The sequence below is a fragment of the Neoarius graeffei genome, chromosome 15 (assembly GCF_027579695.1).
Source record: "Neoarius graeffei isolate fNeoGra1 chromosome 15, fNeoGra1.pri, whole genome shotgun sequence".
Taxonomy (NCBI): Eukaryota; Metazoa; Chordata; class Actinopteri; order Siluriformes; family Ariidae; genus Neoarius; species Neoarius graeffei.
The window spans coordinates 19558858-19578719 of record NC_083583.1 but is presented as its reverse complement, the minus strand read 5'-3'; the positions used below and the strand labels follow the sequence as shown (position 1 = coordinate 19578719).

General features: G+C 43.3%; 1 protein-coding gene across 12 annotated transcripts in view; it reads right to left on the bottom strand.

Annotated features, from left to right (window-relative positions):
- The window catches only part of tead1b (TEA domain family member 1b), a 166970-nt gene that overhangs the window by 17524 nt on the left and 129584 nt on the right, over positions 1-19862 (bottom strand). For 8 of the 12 annotated variants that reach the window (XM_060940962.1, XM_060940969.1, XM_060940970.1 and 5 more), the window contains 5 exons: positions 7840-7851; positions 6700-6834; positions 6420-6466; positions 2122-2183; positions 1887-2011 (listed from right to left, as the gene is read on the bottom strand). In XM_060940962.1, coding sequence (XP_060796945.1) covers positions 1887-2011; positions 2122-2183; positions 6420-6466; positions 6700-6834; positions 7840-7851 — 381 coding nt within the window. The remainder of the gene's footprint in view (positions 1-1886; positions 2012-2121; positions 2184-6419; positions 6467-6699; positions 6835-7839; positions 7852-19862) is intronic. The other 4 variants (XM_060940968.1, XM_060940972.1, XM_060940973.1 and 1 more) reach the window with 2 other exon arrangements.

Here is a 19862-nt window from a genome sequence, read left to right as displayed (position 1 = left end):
AAGCAGTGAACACGCACACACACACACACACACACACACACCCAGAGCAGTGGGCAGCCATACTACAGCACCCAGGGAGGAGTTAGGGGTTAGGTACCTTACTCAAGGGCACTTCAGCCCAAGGCCACCCCATGTTAACCTAATCACATCTTTGGACTGTGGGGGAAACCGGAGCACCCAGAGGAAACCCAAACAGACACGAGGAGAACATGCAAACTCCACACAGAAAGGCTCCTGTCGGTCACTGGGCTCAAACCCAGAACCTTCTTGCTGTGAGGCAACAGTGCTAACTGCTACACCACCGTGCCGCCCTATGTACTAGGGCTGTAACGATACACCCAACTCACGATTCGATTCGTATCGCGATTTTTGACCCACGATTCGATACGCCCACGATTTTTTTTAAATGTATTTTTAAAGTAGTAAATTTGACTTATTAACATTTACTTACTTACATTAACTATTTAATAACAAATAATTCAGACCACTGCAGAGAATGAGTAATATGTATGCAAAAATGAACAAATGTATATCCAAAGATTGTTTTATTTCTCAAAATAATACTGTTGAGCCGGAAGCTCTGTTTTTTTCGGTTCTGAAAAAGTCATTTTTCCAAATCGTGTAAATCCGTTAAGATTTTTTTTGGGGGGTGGCTCTCTCACTCTCATAGGGCCAATGATTTTCTGTGATCGCGGAAAACAGATGGAAATTACGGAATTTTTATGGTGAAACATTGCTCGCGTGTCAAAATGTAACTGCCGCAGAAGGCTTCCGCCCAAGCAGACATGCCTTCAGTGTTGCCAGATATTGCTAACGTTTTCCACCCCAAAATATGTTCAAAACCAGCCAAAAAGCACCTAAACCCGCCCAATCTGGCAACACTGCATGCCTTTCCGGTCAAGTGATTGTGATTGGCTTGTGGCACACCTAGCCAGCCAATGAGCTGCTTGTTTACAGATTCGCTCCCCGCGTCGCAACCAGAATGGCGACCGCTTAAAAGAAATGAATGCTCTGCCAGTGGCAAGTGTGGACGTTGCGTGACTCGCAGAAGATTGTCGCAGGTCGGCGAAAAAACGACTTACTAATAGATATAAAAAAATAAAAGTAATTTAAGTAAGTTTAAAATGTAATTTAAATAAAAAGTAAAGTATTCATAAATTGAAGTTTGGAAGCACCTCTGTTTTTGGGCTGAGGAGAAGTTTGAAAGGGTGTACCGCGATTCTGCCTTCTTGTATCGCGACACGGATCGTGGCTCTGCGTATCGCGATTTCGATACGCATATTGTTACAGCCCTACTATGTACTATACTGAACATCGAACATTCATGCAACATTTTGGACTGAAAGTGCAGTACAGCGACAACACTGGACCAGGCCTCCTTGCCTGACCTCACTAATGTTCTGAATGAGCACAATTTCTAAAGCTCAGCTCCAAAATCGAGTGGAAAGCCTTCCCAGAAGAGTGGAGGTCATTATACTAGTAAAGAGGAACTAACTCTGGAATGGGAACCGCAAACAGTACGTATGGGTGTTTATCGCCAGGTGTCCAAATACTTTTGGACGAATACTGTATTTAATCAATGAAAGTTTCTATTTTCCAGGTTTTGATTTGCAAACTGCACACCATTCAACAAAATGTTTTGCAATGCGTGTTTGTATTTCGTTTTGTGGGTTGAGATTTTTTTGTGTGTGTGTGTTTTCAGATTTTGTTTTTTGTGTTGCTAGATTCTGTTTGTCTTGCATTTTCATTTTGTTCACTGTTGCGCCAATTTTGTAGGGTTTTGTAACACAGCCTCTGTATAAAAGTCTATTATTCTGTATGTTCTAGACGTTGAATCCTCCTCAGAAACACTTCAGAAAAACCCGTCCTTGACTGTTATTACTCACTGAGTCCGGCTCCCTCTGCTGCTCCAGAAAAGCCGAGAATTCGACCAGCCTGAGCTTGCTGGTGCCGATGGAGCGGCCCTGCCACGCTGGTACTGTGGGTGCTGGTGCTGCTGTGGACTCGTAACCTGCTCAAACACACACACACACACACACACACACACAGAAGTTAGCGTGTAAATACAGCGCGCACTTTATTGACCCACTTGAACGCAAAGAAATCCAAAATATGACGTACTTGAAATTGCTGTAGTGACGGCGGGCTGTATAGGGTAGGCCTGCTGCGCAAACGGCTTGATGCTAAAACAGAGGCAAAGGAAGGTTCAAGACTCAGCACTCTGAACGTTTTGCTCTGCCTATCCTCTTACGTGAATCAAAGAAAGGAAATAACCCACACATATTAATATACAACCATAAACAGATATAAAATAGAACAATGGGATACAGCGCCTCCATTTTTTTCCACAGGTCAAAGTTCACCTGCAAGTCATCACTTAGCGCAAGTAACCACTTTCACCAAGCATGAGACGACACACTGAAGCCACGATATGATACATATCCTGATACGGGCTTCATGAGAGGATATTGACTCAAATAAAATACTGCATTTTAGTACATTTAGTTTGTCTGATGGCGGCACGGTGGTGTAGTGGTTAGCGCTGTCGCCTCACAGCAAGAAGGTTCTGGGTTCGAGCTCAGCGGCCGACGAGGGCCTTTCTGTGTGGAGTTTGCATGTTCTGTCCCTGTGTCTGTGTGGGTTTCCTCCGGTTTTCCCCACAGTCCAAAGACATGCAGGTTAGGCTAATTGGTGGCTCTAAATTGACCATGAGTGTGTGTGTGTGTGTGTGTGTGTGTGTGTGTGTGTGTGAATGGTTGAGAGGAGAAAACCTCTATAATAAACCAGTAGAAGGCAACAGGAAACCACTACTGTAATGTTCCCTCGACACTTTGATGGCTGTAGCCGTCAGAGCGGCCACGTCACTGTACTGATGGATGGATGGAGTTTGAATGACAACAAAATTAACCACTGAAATATTAACCCATTGTAAAAAAGTAAATTAGAATTTGTGATAGATACAACGTAATTTTCCACTATTATTAGTAGGCTAGTTTAATCTTTCAGCATCATAAAGGGTTAGGCCTAATGGTTAGAGAAGCAGCTTTGGGACCAAAAGGCTGCAGATTCGATTCCCTAGACCAGCAGGAATGGTTGAAGTGCCCTCGAGCAAGGCACCTAACCCCCAACTGCTCCCCAGGCTGCTCTGGGTATGCTGTACGTCACTCTGGATAAGAGCGTCTGCTAAATGCCATTAATGTAATGTAACGTAATGTACAGTAGTAAATGCATTTCTCGGTAGTGTTATTAATATGGAAAGATTGTTTGGCGGTAGATTAGGCCTTAAATTCGTGTCATCACTGCTACTGCTGTCTGATATCCACTTGAAATGCACAAGCATGTCACACTTAGCAAATTAATTACAAAGATGAGGAAAAACAACCGTGATCTTATTTTGTATATTTCCTCATCCCTCTGAAATTCATTTCTGGTTAAGCGGCTGCCAGCACAACACACCACAACGTACTTCTAAATCGCTTTAAATGCAATGGGCCATTCGGTGTTATTTTTTCAAGTTCATGCGAGTCCTTGCTGAAACAAGGCCACGGGCCGGAGTTGACCTGCAGGCCTTGTGTTTGTCACATGTGACATAACGCTTCCTTCTGATTAACTTAAAGGGGAACTGAAGGCAAATTTTTTATTATCAAAATTCTATTTCTCATTTTATTAAATACAGGAATGCATTTCTGACAGCTATTGTGTCACTGCTATAGCAAGTTATGAGTGTTTGAAATATGCTATGTAATATATCAGTCCGGGCGGCACAGTGGTGTAGTGGTTAGCGCTGTCGCCTCACAGCAAGAAGGTCTGGGTTCGAGCCCCGTGGCCGGCTAGGGCCTTTCTGTGTGGAGTTTGCATGTTCTCCCCGTGTCTGCGTGGGTTTCCTCCAGGTGCTCCGGTTTCCCCCACAGTCCAAAGACATGCAGGTTAGGTTAACTGGTGGCTCTAAATTGACCGTAGGTGTGAATGTGAGTGTGAATGGTTGTCTGTGTCTATGTGTCAGCCCTGTGATGACCTGGCGACTTGTCCAGGGTGTACCCCGCCTTTCGCCCGTAGTCAGCTGGGATAGGCTCCAGCTTGCCTGCGACCCTGTAGAACAGGATAAAGCGGCTAGAGATAATGAGATGAGATGAGATGAGATGAGATGAATGAATATATCAGTCCATATGTCAAAGCAACGGCCGTAAACGAGATTCGATGAGACCTGTGCGAGACATCGTAGGACGGAAGTAAAACATACAGCGGAAATCAAAGTGACTAACATCTGCCAACGTTCCCTGTGTCCGAAATCGCTCACTCGTTCACTACTCCCTATATAGGGAATTACTATATAGAGGACTATATAGTGAGCTCATTGATAAAAAAAAAAAAAAAAAAGATTTCGGACACTAGTCTGTCACGCTGTTATTTACGTCATTACTGTCACACAATTAAAACGTGCCAGATCAGTCAGCTGGTGGGTTTTCAAAATAATAAATACACGCATGTGTTTTTGTGATAAATCCATATTATATTGAGCGCATTTCCCACATTAATCAATACAAAGTACCTGCATCTTTCAGTTCTTTTAAATCAAGGCAGAATACTTTCTTCTTTGCCGCTGCCTTTTATTCAATAAAATTTGAGATTTTAATTTGATTTCTTTCAGCGTGACCGCAATGCATGATGGGATATATTGCTTTGGTTAGTGAACATCGTTGTACACTACTTTTCGTGATGCACTGTGGGATATTTTGAGTGCACTATATAGGGTGTAAATAATCCTCACTAAGGTTTCGGACAGCACTACAAAATGGCGTCCCCGCTATATAGTACCCTGTGTAGTGAGTAGGGAGCGATTTCGGACACGGGTTGTCAAAAGACACGCGTGCACCCTTTTGAATGCTGACGTAATCAAGCCGGAAGTTTTGTTTGTTTTGATAGCAATCAGGAAAGTTTGAAAAAAGTAGGCAGTAATCGTCATTTAAAAACTTGTTTTTGTGCAACATTTCATTTGGAAAACAGTTTTCAAAATGGCGGCACTGACACCTGGCTGACACTTCACGTTTCGAAGTCTCGCACAAGTCTCGTGAAGATCGCGCGGATAAGCGACGCCTGCTGTGGACCAAACGAACTAAATTCAACATGGCTAAAAACCGAATAAGCTGCTAAGTATAATATTTAATTGCAATTAGTTGCCAATACGAGTCACAATATAAGGTTACTAAAACCGAAAACGTAATTGAATAACGTTAATTAAGAAATAAAGCAGGTTTAAAAATGACTTCAGTTCTCCTTTAACTACTAAGTAAACATGCTTCGAGGCAGTTAGGTTGCCACTTGCAAAACCTCTTGCTCTGTCTGCTATTACCTCTGGTGCTGCCACCTAGTGGCTAGTATATCTATGCTATAGATCGTAATTTCCGTTTCTGGTTAAGAGTACGCCGTGCGCGTTCTGACTGGTGCTTCTCACTGGAGCTTTTTATTTTTCCTCCCTTTGTTTTTCTTTTTGTGTTTGTATAATTTGATGATTGTTTTTCGTTTGAAATGTTTTGTCCGCCGGTTGTGGCGTAGCTCCAGACCCAGTTTTGGGCATTGGTTCCCTTCAGGCCTTGGTGCGTCTTGGGTGATGCTTGTGCTCCTCGCTGTGGACTGCAGTGAGTTCGTTGTTCTTTTAACATCGTGGTTATCCAGCGCTCTGTGCAGCGGTGCTTTGTGCTTGCTTTGTGGATCCGTGGCATGGTGTTCCATGCGATGTTGCGGTGGCTGTGCAAGCAGTGTGGGATTTATCTTCGTGCGCCGTTTGGTGGGACTGTGGTCGCTACACCACTGGAATTAAATCTTGACCCTCTTTTGGTGGACTTTTTTTTTCCCCCTTGATTGTAAAGCGACCTTGGGTGTGAGAAAGGCGCGATATAAATAGAGCTTATTATTATTATTATTATTATTATCATTGAGTTCATAACGAATATTAAACTGAAACAGTGCGATACACGATATGAGCAGCAAATTCATCTCAGCAGTAATCTGTATTGTGATATTTGTGGCCACGATATTCCGTCTCATGCCTAACTTTCACATCCTGTGTCCTTTCCCCTTCAGTGAACAAGTGAATTTTTGAACATTTGGTTCGACTGGTGTTTTAGCTTCGAGAAAATCATATACTGTATTTCGGCACCCCCTGTATCCCATAGCGAGGGGTCAAAAATCTTAAATGCTAGGACTAACGTGTAAATATTGGCACCCCTCTATTATGAGGTATATGGGATGAAATGATGGACACAAATTGGCAGAAGCGGGGGGGGGGAAGATAAATACAAGGAATCAGATTGAGAATGTAGTTGAAGTAGAGGTAGAAAGATATACAGATGGAAACATGCTAGGAGTAAAAAAATAAAATAAAAAAATAAAGGAAAAAACAGAAAAGCAGATATACTCACTCTTGTGAGGATCCTGGCTGTCCCGTGGATATCATGCCCTGCCAAAACTAGAGAATTAGATACATAAATAGACAACAAAGCAAAGCCTATCCACACTCACACACACTTTCTGCAGGCCTGTGATACTCGGAGGATAAGTGTTAGCCCACTTCCTGTAAACCCAGGTGTACTGTGTGCCATGCTGGCCTGTTATCTGGACTACGGCAATGGTGTCCTTATCAGATGTGGATGTGTGCAATAGATGTGTGTGTGAGTGTGTAATGGGATTGGGCTTTCTTACCCCAGCCGCTCCAGGGAAGGCGGGTCGAGGGATGCCTGGCAAGCCTAGCTTGTTGTGGATAGCCGTGGCGGAGACGATCTGTGCTGAGGACATGGATGCCATGCTCTGGAGGGCTTTGTCCTTCACGGTTTGATCCTGTATAAAAAGTGTTTAAGATTCAAAGAAGATGGCAAACAAGCATCCAGCAGTACGAGGGAAAGATGTGTACGGCGTTGGATAATACGAAGACCAAGCCAGACAAGCAAAGGAGCTATAAAGAGTGTTGGTCCATGGCCATGAAAGCATTCGCTTTGAAAAGGAATGTGCGCCAGAATCAGACCTGACGATTGATTAAAATAAGTGTCTGTGCAACCGCTATGCACTGAGAAGAATGTCTTTCATATACTTAAACTCGCATTCATTAGACAAACAGGAAAAGTAGTTTATCCATTCATCCATACTGTATATTAACCTTTGTGCTCGTGTTATCATCAAACGTGTTTGACAAATAAAATGCATTTAATAAGTAAAACATGAGCAATAACAACATGCTTTTCTCTGCTGGGTTACATTTTTCATCCATATTGAGCCATCAAGGCTGTAAACAGAGTCAACAACACGCAACTAATGGTGAGTTCAGGCATGGAGGACACTCTTAAGAATCTTCCTCCTTTATATACTGACTCATTAACTTGAGCTTTAATCTTCCTAATGAAGCTAAAGGCTAACCCTCCACACAGACATTCAGGTTTGTCTTCAATTCAAGGCATGCTTATAATTTTACACACATTAGTGTGGCAAAGGTTAATTAACAAGCTCCGAGAGCTAGGCGTAGACCTGCGAATGCACAAAGGCTACAAAAGACATCCTTCCTTACACCAACATGGTCTTATTAAAGTTAAAAAAAAAAAAAGGCTCCTTGCAGTATTGAAAAAGCACAAAGGGCTAGCGGATAATAACTCTGAAGAAGCAGACAGAGCTGAATGCTAGCAGGCCAGTGCAGCTGTGGTCGAACAGAGGCGGTGGGCGTGAGCTTGAGGTGAACATGCTGGCAGAGCTGTGCGTTGTACGTGTGCGTGCGTGCGTGTGTGTGGCCTGGAGAAGAAGCAGGCACGCAAAAAGCAGGACACAAGACAAGCACACTCAGGACAGAGTACTTACCATGCTCGTCACCTAAACAGAAACAGACAAGGCTTCACTGTAATCGTACGCTTCACACACTGCTCACATCAGCACACAGCACGGACAGGCACCGTCATGTTTAGCGACGGCTGGTTAATTATCATTTTAACAAAAAGAACCAACCACAGATCACCACAGGGTCCAAAAAGTCTGAATCGCCTACCAAGAACTGTTCTTTTACAATTCATGTGGGCAAAAGTTTTGCGCATCCCTTGGAAACTACAACATCTGAACTCCTGGGATTTTCATGCACAACAGTGTCTAGGCTTTACACAAAAAACTATTGACTCAAACCTGGTGTGGAAAACAAAGAAACATCCAGTGAACATGAGAGCATTTAGAGAGCAGCGCGATTGGTTTGAGCTGACGGGGAACTCAAACAGCCACTCTTTACAACCATGAGGAGCAGAAAAGCATCGAAGAACGCACATGGTGGACCTTGAGGAAGATGTTCTACAACAGCAGAAAAGCACATTGAGCTCCACTCCTGGATGAATAATGCAGATTTGACAGGTCTTATAAAGTGTCTTGCAAAAGTATTCATCCCCCTTGGTGTTTGTCCTGTTTTGTTGCATTACAAGCTGGAATTAAAATGGATTTTTGGGGGGTTAGCACCGTTTGATTTACACAACATGCCTACCACTTTAAAGGTGCACATTGTTTTTTTTATTGTGACACAAACAATAATTAAGATAAAAAAAAAGAAATCTGGGGTGTGCATAAGTATTCAACCCCCCCAAAAAAAGTCAATACTTTATACAGTGGCGCTTGAAAGTTTGTGAACCCTTTAGAATTTTCTATATTTCTGCATAAATATGACCGAAAACATCATCAGATTTTCACACAAGTCCTAAAAGTAGATAAAGAGAACCCAGTTAAACAAATGAAATAAAAATATTATACTTGGTCATTTATTTATTGAGAAAAATGATCCAATATTACATATCTGTGAGTGGCAAAAGTATGTGAACCTCTAGGATTAGCAGTTAATTTGAAGGTGAAATTCGAGTCAGGTGTTTTCAATCAATGGGATGACAATCAGGTGTGAGTGGGCACCCTGTTTTATTTAAAGAACAGAGATCTATCAAAGTCTGATCTTCACAACACATGTTTGGGGAAGTGTATCATGGCACGAACAAAAGAGATTTCTGAGGACCTCAGAAAAAGCGTTGTTGATGCTCATCAGGCTGGAAAAGGTTACAAAACCATCTCTAAAGAGTTTGGACTCCACCAATCCACAATCAGACAGATTGTGTACAAATGGAGGAAATTCAAGACCATTGTTACCCTCCCCAGGAGTGGTTGACCAACAAAGATCACTCCAAGAGCAAGGCGTGTAATAGTTGTCAAGGTCACAAAGGACCGCACGGTAACTTCTAAGCAACTGAAGGCCTCTCTCACATTGGCTAATGTTAATGTTCATGAGTCCACCATCAGGAGAACACTGAACAACAATGGTGTGCATGGCAGGGTTGCAAGGAGAAATCCAGTGCTCTCCAAAAAGAACATTGCTGCTCATCTGGTTTGCTAAAGATCACATGGACAAGCCAGAAGGCTATTGGAAAAATGTTTTGTGGATGGATGAGACCAAACTAGAACTTTTTGGTTTAAATGAGGAGTGTTATGTTTGGAGAAAGGAAAACACTGCATTCCAGCATAAGAACCTTATCCCATCTGTGAAACATGGTGGTGGGAGTATCATGGTTTGGGCCTGTTTTGCTGCATCTGGGCCAGGGCGGCTTACCATCATTGATGGAACAATGAATTCTGAATTATACCAGCAAATTCTAAAGGAAAATGTCAGGACATCTGTCCAGGAACTGAATCTCAAGAGAAGGTGGGTCATGCAGCAAGACAATGACCCTAAGCACACAAGTCATTCTACCAAAAATGGTTAAAGAATAAAGGTAATGTTTTGGAATGGCCAAGTCAAAGTCCTGACCTTAATCCAATGGAAATGTTGTGGAAGGACCTGAAGCGAGCAGTTCATGTGAGGAAACCCACCAACATCCCAGAGTTGAAGCTGTTCTGTACGGAGGAATGGGCTCAAATTCCCCCAAGCCGGTGTGCAGGACTGATCAACAGTTACCAGAAATGTGTAGTTGCAATTATTGCCGTACAAGGGGGTCACACCAGATATTGAAAGCAAAGGTTCACATACTTTTGCCACTCACAGATATGTAATATTGGATCATTTTCCTCAATAAATAAATGACCAAGTATAATATTTTTGTCTCATTTGTTTAACTGGGTTCTCTTTATCTACTTTTAGGACTTGTGTGAAAATCTGATGATGTTTTAGGTCATATTTATGCAGAAATATAGAAAATTCTAAAGGGTTCACAAACTTTCAAGCACCACTGTAGAGCCACCTTTTGCTGCAATTACAGCTGCAAGTCTCTTGGGGTATGTCTCTATTAGCTTAGCACATCTTGCCACTGGGATTGTTGCCCATTCCTCAAGGCAAAACTGCTCCAACTCCTTCAAGTTAGATGGGTTGCATTGCTGTACAGCAAATTTAGTTATGCACAGATTCTCAATTGGATTGAGGTCTGGGCTTTGACTAGGTCATTCCAAAACATTTAAATGTTTCCCTTTAAACCATGCCGGTGTAGCTTTAGCAGCATGTTTAGGGTCATTGTCCTGCTGGAGTGTGAACCTTCGTCCCAGTCTCAAACCTCTGGCCAACTCAAACAGGTTTTCCTCCAGAATTGCCCTGTATTTAGTGCCATCCATCTTTCCTTCAGTCCTGACCAGCTTTTCTGTCCCTGCAGATGAAAAACATCCCCACAGCATGATGCTGCCACCACCATGCTTCATTGTAGGAATGTGTTCTCAGGGTGTTGGGTTTGCGCCACACATGGCATTTCCCATAATGGCCAAAAAGTTTAGTTTTTGTCTCATTTGACCAGAGTCTTCCATGTGTTTGGGGAGTCTGCCATATGCTGTTGGGCAAACTCCAAACATGATTTTTTAAGCAATTACTTTTTTTCTGGCCACTCTTCCATAAAGCCCCACTCTGTGGAGTGTACGGCTTAAATCGGTCCAATGGACAGATACTCCCATCTCCACTGTGGATCTTTGCAGCTCCTTCAGTGTCATCTTTGTTGCATCTCTGATTAATGCCCTCCTTGCCCGGTCTGAGAGTTTTGGTGAGCAGCCTTCTCTTGTTAAGTTTGGAATGGTGCCATATTCTTTCCATTTTGATATAATGGATTTAATGGTGCTTTGTGGGATATTTTTATGACCCAACCCTGATCTATACTTCTCCACAACTTTGTCTCTGACCTGTTTGGAGGCTCCTTGGTTTTCATGTTGTTTGCTTAGTAGTGTTGCAGAGTCAGGGTCCTTCCAGAACAGGTTGATTTATACAGACATCATGTGACAGATCATGTGACACTTTGATTGCACACAGGTGGATCTCATCTCATCTCATTATCTCTAGCCGCTTTATCCTGTTCTACAGGGTCTCAGGCAAGCGGGAGCCTATCCCAGCTGACTACGGGCGAAAGGCGGGGTACACCCTGGACAAGTCGCCAGGTCATCACAGGGCTGACACATAGACACAGACAACCATTCACACTCACATTCACACCTACGGTCAATTTAGAGTCACAGTTAACCTAACCTGCATGTCTTTGGACTGTGGGGGAAACCGGAGCACCTGGAGGAAACCCACGCGGACACAGGGAGAACATGCAAACTCCACACAGAAAGGCCCTCGCCAGCCATGGGGCTCGAACCCAGACTTTCTTGCTGTGAGGCAACAGCGCTAACCACTACACCACCGTGCCGCCCCAGGTGGATCTTAATCAATTAATTATGTGGCTTATGAAGTGAATTGGTTGGAGCAGCTCTTATTGAGGGGTTTCATACGAAAGGGGGTGAATACTTATGCACACTCCAAATTTCTGTTTTTTCATCTTAATTATTGTTTGTGTCACAATAAAAAAACAATTTTCACCTTTAAAGTGGTAGGCATGTTGTGTAAATCAAATGATGCTAACCCTCCAAAAATCCATTTTAATTCCAGCTTGTAATGCGACAAAACAGGACAAACACCAAGGGGGATGAATACTTTTGCAAGACACTGTATTCTTTCCTATTTTATCATCAGTAAAAGCTGTTAAACATGCAACATAAATTATAGTGTTGATTTTACTGATAGTTATTGTCACAGGTACTGTACCAAAAGAAAAATATTAATAGTAAAATCTTCATGGGATTTTTTCACCCCTCCAATAATTTTCTTTTTACTCTTTGGAAGCGTCTTTGTGTCTACACGTGTGTATCTTATTATACCCTTGTTCGGCTATGTGCAAGGTCGATAGGTCATGTGACAGCTGGTTTCCTGATTCCCATTGACCCTTAACTTAACCGTTCCAGCAAACCACATGAGAGGTTGAACTTTCCATGCTGTAAGTAAGACACTGTTTACTTGAAGCACTGTTGCGTCACAGCAAAGAGGTTCTGGGTTTGAACCTTACGGCCGACTGGAGTCTGTCTTTGTGGAGTGGGTATGTTCTCCTCCGGTTTCCTTCCACAGTCCAAAGACATGCAGATTAGGTCAACGAGCTACTCTAACCTGACCATTCTTCGTGTGCTTGTGATGTCACGCTTATTTTCCAAACTGGAAGTCCGCCATGTTGGATGATAACAACAACCACCACGTCATGCTTCACGTGTGAGCTGCTACAGCACTTTGTGATTTTCTTTCGATTTCGTTTGAAGAAAGACAGTGCCTCCCCTTTATGCGCGGTAATATTATAATCATGGTAATAATGCTACTCGTGGCAAAGAGAAACGGTTCTTCAGAATTCCCAAAATAATTAAAAACAGCGACAAAACAGATGAACTGTCCAGAGAACGCTGTGCGTACGCTGTGGTTCAAAAATATACATTGTAAGGACTTAACTGAGGAAAAAGCTAATTACACCCACGCGCACGCGTGTGTGTGGTGACCAGTTTATATCTGGTAAGAGTTCATTGCTAATTAAAGCTGTATTTTCTGCTGATTAAATTGAACTTTAACGCAAATACTTGGCTTCTCACCTTGCAGGAGCACCGGCAAACCTACGCGATAAAACAAATCCCGATTGGGCACTGACACTCAAATTAGGACACGATGAGATCAAGCCAAAAGAAAACTCATCTCACAGTATAGAGAAGCAACAGGAGAAATGAAAGATCTGCCAAGGAAGCCAGATTAATAGCAGCGCAAACCTTAGTGAGTTTGGATACACGAGGAGAACAATGTGGGTCGACTTTGCCAGGTGAGATATTAGCGACACTGTTCCAGTAACCTAGTAACTTCATTTTATTTCTGCACTTTTTTTTGGTAGAATGATAGCTCACAATATCAGGGTCTTCAATTGCTGGTAATGAGGCTAAATCCTCTGTAGAGTATAATCCAGACCTGGGCATTTTACGGCCCGTGGGCCGCATCCGGCCCTTTGGTTCATTCTGACCGGCCCGCGTAAGGTTAATTAGAAATTACAAAATAAACATATTTTCTAATTTTACCCCATGCATGAACTGAATGTGCATTGCTTTTATTTTGAAGTTGTGTTCAACAAAAACGCAATGCGCCCGACACGAACATGACATGAAATCCCCCGAAACCTAATCCCGCGATAACTACTTCCGTAATTTGTCCAGACCAACCATAAACTTGTACGTCATCCTTCAAACGGTCCAGCCAATCACATAGTGTGACGTCACCAGCAGGCGCCGGAGCCCGAGCCGATCTGTAGATCTGATACCTACACCGAATTGACGTTGTTGCGAATAGGTCACAAGAAGACTTTAGCCCCCAAAATGTCCACAAAAAGAAGAAAGGTAGATGCTGAATGCAGGGCTTTCAACAAAACATGGACTGCTAAGTATGTTTATGTGAACAAACATTTTCAGTGAAGTTTAACAAATCCAGGTATAGATCCTCTCTCACCGATGATCATGTCAGCTGTGCTTCGCATCTCCACCTCAGACATTCAACCTGACTTTGATGCACTCGTTAAAGACCAACAGAGACTAGATTTCTCTCACTGAGCAAATAAAAAACTGAAAAACACCAAATGAGGTGATTAGACTACAAATGTGGGCATCATTATTATAATATGATGTATCTTGCTTGATATTTGGAGTAGAAAGACAATATTGTGATTGTGTTTTGGGGTGAATGTCTCATTCTCATCTCATTATCTCTAGCCGCTTTATCCTTCTACAGGGTCGCAGGCAAGCTGGAGCCTATCCCAGCTGACTACGGGCGAAAGGCGGGGTACACCCTGGACAAGTCGCCAGGTCATCACAGGGCTGACACATAGACACAGACAACCATTCACACTCTCATTCACACCTACGGTCAATTTAGAGTCACCAGTTAACCTAACCTGCATGTCTTTGGACTGTGGGGGAAACCGGAGCACCCGGAGGAAACCCACGCGGACACAGGGAGAACATGCAAACTCCGCACAGAAAGGCCCTTGCCGGCCACGGGGCTCGAACCCAGGACCTTCTTGCTGTGAGGCGACAGCGCTAACCACTACAGCACCGTGCCGCCCCTGGGGTGAATGTGACTGAAAAAAAAGGTACAAACGTTCACATTTTGTTAACCATTGTTTTGGGAAATTTGATTGAATAAATGACATTTTTTGTAAGGCAACCTCGTTTTTTCCATACTCTTACCAGTCTTAGCAGCTTGTAAAAACAATGTTATTTACTGCTTTATATAAAGAAATACAATTAATATTATGCAGAATTTAGTTCAGCCTTTTGGTCCGGCCCTCCACAAAATTTTCTGTTTCTCATGTGGCCCCATGGAAAAAATAATTGCCCACCCCTGGTATAATCGGATGGCTTTAATATATACAGCTCGAAGCCACAAATTTCAACTTTTTCTCTGAATCTTGACTCGGCAGAGAGAGGACTCCAGAGAATCATAATTTTTCGAGAAAGTCGGAGATGCATCACAGTTATTGTTCGCACGAGATGGCATTCTAGATTTGTATATGAGCCAACATGGCGGCGGATGCATACGTCACACTATTTTGTCACGTGGTTGCACACGAAGAATAGGTGGAATGTGAGAGTGAATGGTTGTTGTAGCTACTGCCCCATAGAAGCAAAGTGAGGCAGTAGCCACTATTGCCCCTTTTCCACCAAAGCAGTTCCAGGGCTGGTTCGGGGCCAGTGCTTAGTTTGGAACCGGGTTTTCTGTTTCCACTGACAAAGAACTGGCTCTGGGGCCAGAAAAACCGGTTCCAGGCTAGCACCAACTCTGCTGGGCCAGAGGAAAGAACCGCTTATGTCAGCAGGGGGGCGGAGTTGTTAAGACCAACAACGATAACAAGACCGTGAAAGATCGCCATTTTTAAGCGACGAGAAGCAGCAGCTGTACAAACGCGAAGTCATCCATTATTATTGTTGTTGTTGTTGCCGCTGCTGCTTCTTCCGTGTTGTTTTTGCTTCGATATTCGCGCCAAGGTTTATGTAAACGTAGCGCCGTAACTGACGTATACAGCGACGTAATGACATGGCTCCGCTTAGCACCAGGAGCTATGGAAAAGCAAACTGGTTCTCAGCTGGCTCGCAAGTTGAATGAGTTGTGAACCAGCACCAGCACTGGCTCCGAACCAGCCCTGGAACTGATTTGGTGGAAAAGGGGTATATGTCATCGTGTTGTAAGAATGAGTGTAACAATAGCACACTGCGCATATGCATAAGCATTACAATCACCAGAACGGCGAATTGTGATCTCGCGATATGAACAGTTGATCTTGCGTTATCAAAAGGTACACAAGAACGAGTGGTGAAGCCACTATGTCATCGTGTTGTAAGAATGAATGTAACAACAGCAAAACTTCGTAAACAATCAGCACTTATCCTGATCAAGTTCGGTTACCCGTTCTACTTCTTGATAAACTTCGGAACCGATCAGAACCAGGAACGAAATAATAGAAACCTCGTTATAATTTCGTAGTATCGGAAGATAATCGGCAGATAAAAAGATAAACGAAATTCACCTCATGGTTTGCCAAGGCTACTGATTCGATATCAAGTAAGTGGTGTTTATTTTAAGAAAATTTACCTTTTGATTATCACAGCTTTTGTTTGGTCCTTCTGAAAGGTCAAATGAAAGGTTTTGTAAGGTTTTTTTTTAGCATTTTGGCAGATATATTGAGAAGCCGATATCAAACTTCTCCTATTCGCTTTAATTTTTTAATTTTATTTATTATTTTAGAGTCTTTACTCTACACTTGTGAAACAAAATGTGCTCATTAGTACTAAATAATGCTTCTTAGACAATTCATGAACAAGTGCTTGATTTCTTACTATTTTGAAAATGGATCTAGTTCACAGCACTGTATTTTGAGCAAAACACAGTAAACAAAATTGGGAACCAAAATACTCCAAGCCCTGATGCTGCTCATGGCTTGGTGATGCTTGCAAGAGATGAGGCGAGGAGAATTGATAACATGTATATATGCGATATTTACTGTATGGACATGGGATCAGAAAGCTATTTTATTTATAAGCAGTAGCCACATGTACCCCGTAGGGTATCTATTTTTTGTCTGTGTTAGCCCTACAGTAGATTGGCGACCTGCCCTGGGTGAACCCCACCTCTCACCCGAAGTCGGTTGGGATTTCCTCCAGCTTTCCCCATGACCCTGATGGATAAGCGGTATAGAAGATGGATGGATGGATAGTTTACTTGAAGTCATTAGTCATCTTAGGCCATATTGTAAAGCAGGGGTATCAAACACAAAATCTGTCTGGGCCACATCACACCTCTGAACACCAATAACTGACTCTGAAAGTAGAGTAAAAGGACTAACAGAAACAAGAACTTGAACCAGAAACAGTATGCACTATTAGGCTGATTAAATGTATTATAACTGATTATATCTTTTATCTGTCTATCAATATATCAATCTCTTTGCTAATAACATATTTCCTTAGCCTCACATAGCTCGTCTTCAACCTCTATCAACTTTTCTTTTATCAAAAGAGTTGTAGGTCTCTACACAGGGTGATATATTTTGGGATTTGGAATCAATTACTGAATCATGCTAAAGGGTGACGTGGTTCTGAATCAGTTTTAGGCACAGGTCCGGCCTGTATCAGAAGCAGCAGATAGACGTTGGCTTCCACCAGAGTTTCAGCTCTGTGAGATGTGAAGCCATGTGCTCTATTACTATGAGTTTTTATGAATTCTAGAAAGTGTGATAAGACATTGTTACATTAATGGCATTTAGCAGACGCTGTTATCCAGAGCAATGTACAACATACCCAGAGCAGCCTGGGGTTAGGTGTCTTGCTCAAGGGCACTTCAGAAATTCCTGCTGATCCAGGGAATCAAACCAGTGACCTTTTGGTCCCAAAGCTGCTTCGTGAACCATTAGGCCATGGTTTCCATGGCTTGAATATTAGTTACTATGGGCTGTTTCAATTTTATTTATTATCGCGCCTGCAACGGAGTAAGCGGGGCGCGGTATTGTAATCAGTGCGGTTTGTTTGTTTGTGTGTCTGTTAGCAATCTCGCGTCTAGACCAGGGGTGTCCAAACTGATCCATGAAGGGCCGTGTGGCTGCAGGTTTTCATTCCAGCCATGCAGCAGGACACCTGATTTGGCTTATTCAATCAACTGAACTGTCTTCACACAGTCAAATACTTGCAGCCACACCCACCCTTGATTAAAGGGTGGGTGTGTCAGTTGATTGAATAAGCCATATCAGGTGTGCTGCTGCATGGCTGGAATGAAAACCTGCAGCCACACGGCCCTTCATGGATCAGTTTGGACACCCCTGGTCTAGACAGTTGCACCAATTGACTTTAACTTTTCAGGGTAGGTGGGCAATGGTCTGTAGTTTACCTGATTATATTTTGGGGTAATCAGGTCAAGGTCACCGGAAAGGTCAACCTTTCGGTCAAACTAACATTTTCCATTATAACTCAAAAACGGTTGCCAAGAGACAAATGTTTATTATTATGAGCATACAGGAACTCCCATCTGGGATTTCATTTGGCACCATGATCTTTGAACTTGAGTGACCATGAAAGGTCAAACTCAAGGTCACGGATTTTCAGAGGGCTGTAACTTAAAAACTATTGATGGTAGACAGATATTTACCATTATCAACTTACAGGAAGTGCCATATGAGCTTTCATTTGGCACCGTGATCTTTGACCTTGTTTGACTCTGCAATGTCAAACTCAAGGTCATGGATTTTCATAGGACTATAACCTGACAGCTGATGACTGAGAAATAGTACCATTATGTCACAGTCCGGTCCAGTCCATCCATGCCTTAGATTGTGGGACTTCCATGCCGACTCCAGGCTGGATCCAGGACAGGAATTCAGTCCTGCCTTGCTGAAGGCCATTTCCTAAAGCGGCACTCCCACACCTGCTACCACTCCTCTCCCATCAGCCAGGGCTTTTTAAGAACTGTTTGGAGCTACTCCATTTGCCAGACTGTCTCTTGTAGACTTTCCTCGCCTCGCTACAGCTCATTGGTATTATGTCTTCTTGATTCCCCCTGCCTGAATTTCTCCTTGTTTTTTTGTCAAGGCTTTGTCCAGTTTTTTGTCCCTGTTTTTGCCTGCCTGTTCTTTTGAATTGTGTCTTTTGCTACCTCTGCCTGGATTTCCCTTGTCCCTGTGTTCATCAGTTTTTGTGAAGATTTTTCTGTCCTGTTTTTTGTCCCTGATCACGTCTACCTGCTCCTGTGTTTTTGACGACCGATTTTTGCCTGAGCCCGACTGTACCTTTTGCCTTTCTGCCATCTACTTCATTAAAGAAGTTTTCTCTTTACACTGCCTGTTTTCTGAGTCTGCTCTTGGGTCCTCACTTCACCTCAGCTCGCCACCCCTGACAGCACAGTCTGGCCAACATGGACCCAGCAGATTTCGCCCAGCTAAGAGCAGTGGTGCAGAAACAGGAAGCTCTCCTTGGGACCCACCAACAGGACATCCAACAGGTGAATCAAAACCTTGTCGCCATCTCTGACACACTCAATCTTCTTGCCACTCAGCTACAACAGCTTCAAGTAATGTCTGCTCCTACACAACCCCCTCCACCTACCACTCCTCCAGCTCCTGCTCCAGCCCTCTTCAAAGAGCCGAGACTTCCCACCACACAGTCATACAATGGAGAACCAGGTACCTGCAGATCATTTTTATCTCAGTGCTCACTAACCCTTCCCTACAGAGCGTTCCCGAGTGGCCTACACCATCACTCTCCTCACTGGCAAAGCTAGGGAGTGGGGAACAGCTATGTGGGACACCAATGCACCATGCTGTGCCAGCTTCAAGGTTTTCGTAAAGGAGATGAGGCGAACCTTTGATCGCTCTCTGTCTGGCAGAGAGGCAGCAAGAGAAATCATGGGGCTGCGGCAGGGTGCCCGGTCCGCTTTTGACTATGCGATTGAGTTCCGCACTTTAGTGGCATCTTGTGGCTCGAATGAGAATGCCTTGTTTGATGCATTTTTGAACGGGCTTTCAGACTCCATCAAGGATGAGCTGGTCTCACGAGAATCTCCCCGGTCTCATGGACCTCACCAGTCATATTGACTCCCGGATCAGACAGCGGGTGAAAGAGAGAACTCTGACTAGTCTTGCTCCCCCCTCAGCCTCCCATTCCTTCCGTTGAGCCAATGCAGGTAGACCAAGTCTGCATCTCACCTGAGGAACGAGACCGCCATCGGGATATGAGGGCGTGTTTTTATTGCAGACAGCTGGGGCACTTCTGCCAATCTTGACCTTTAAAAGGAAGAGTTCACCAGTGAGTTTAGGGGCCCTGGTGGGCAATGTCCAGAATCAGCCCCCTACTGATAGACTACTCCCAGTAGGGCTGCACGATTATGGAAAAAATGATAATCATGATTATCTTGATCAAAATTGTAATCGCGATTATTAATCACGATTATTCTTGATGTTAGGGAAATCACTTAAATTTTATTTCACTATATTCAAACAAACAATATGAACAGCTTTCAGTGC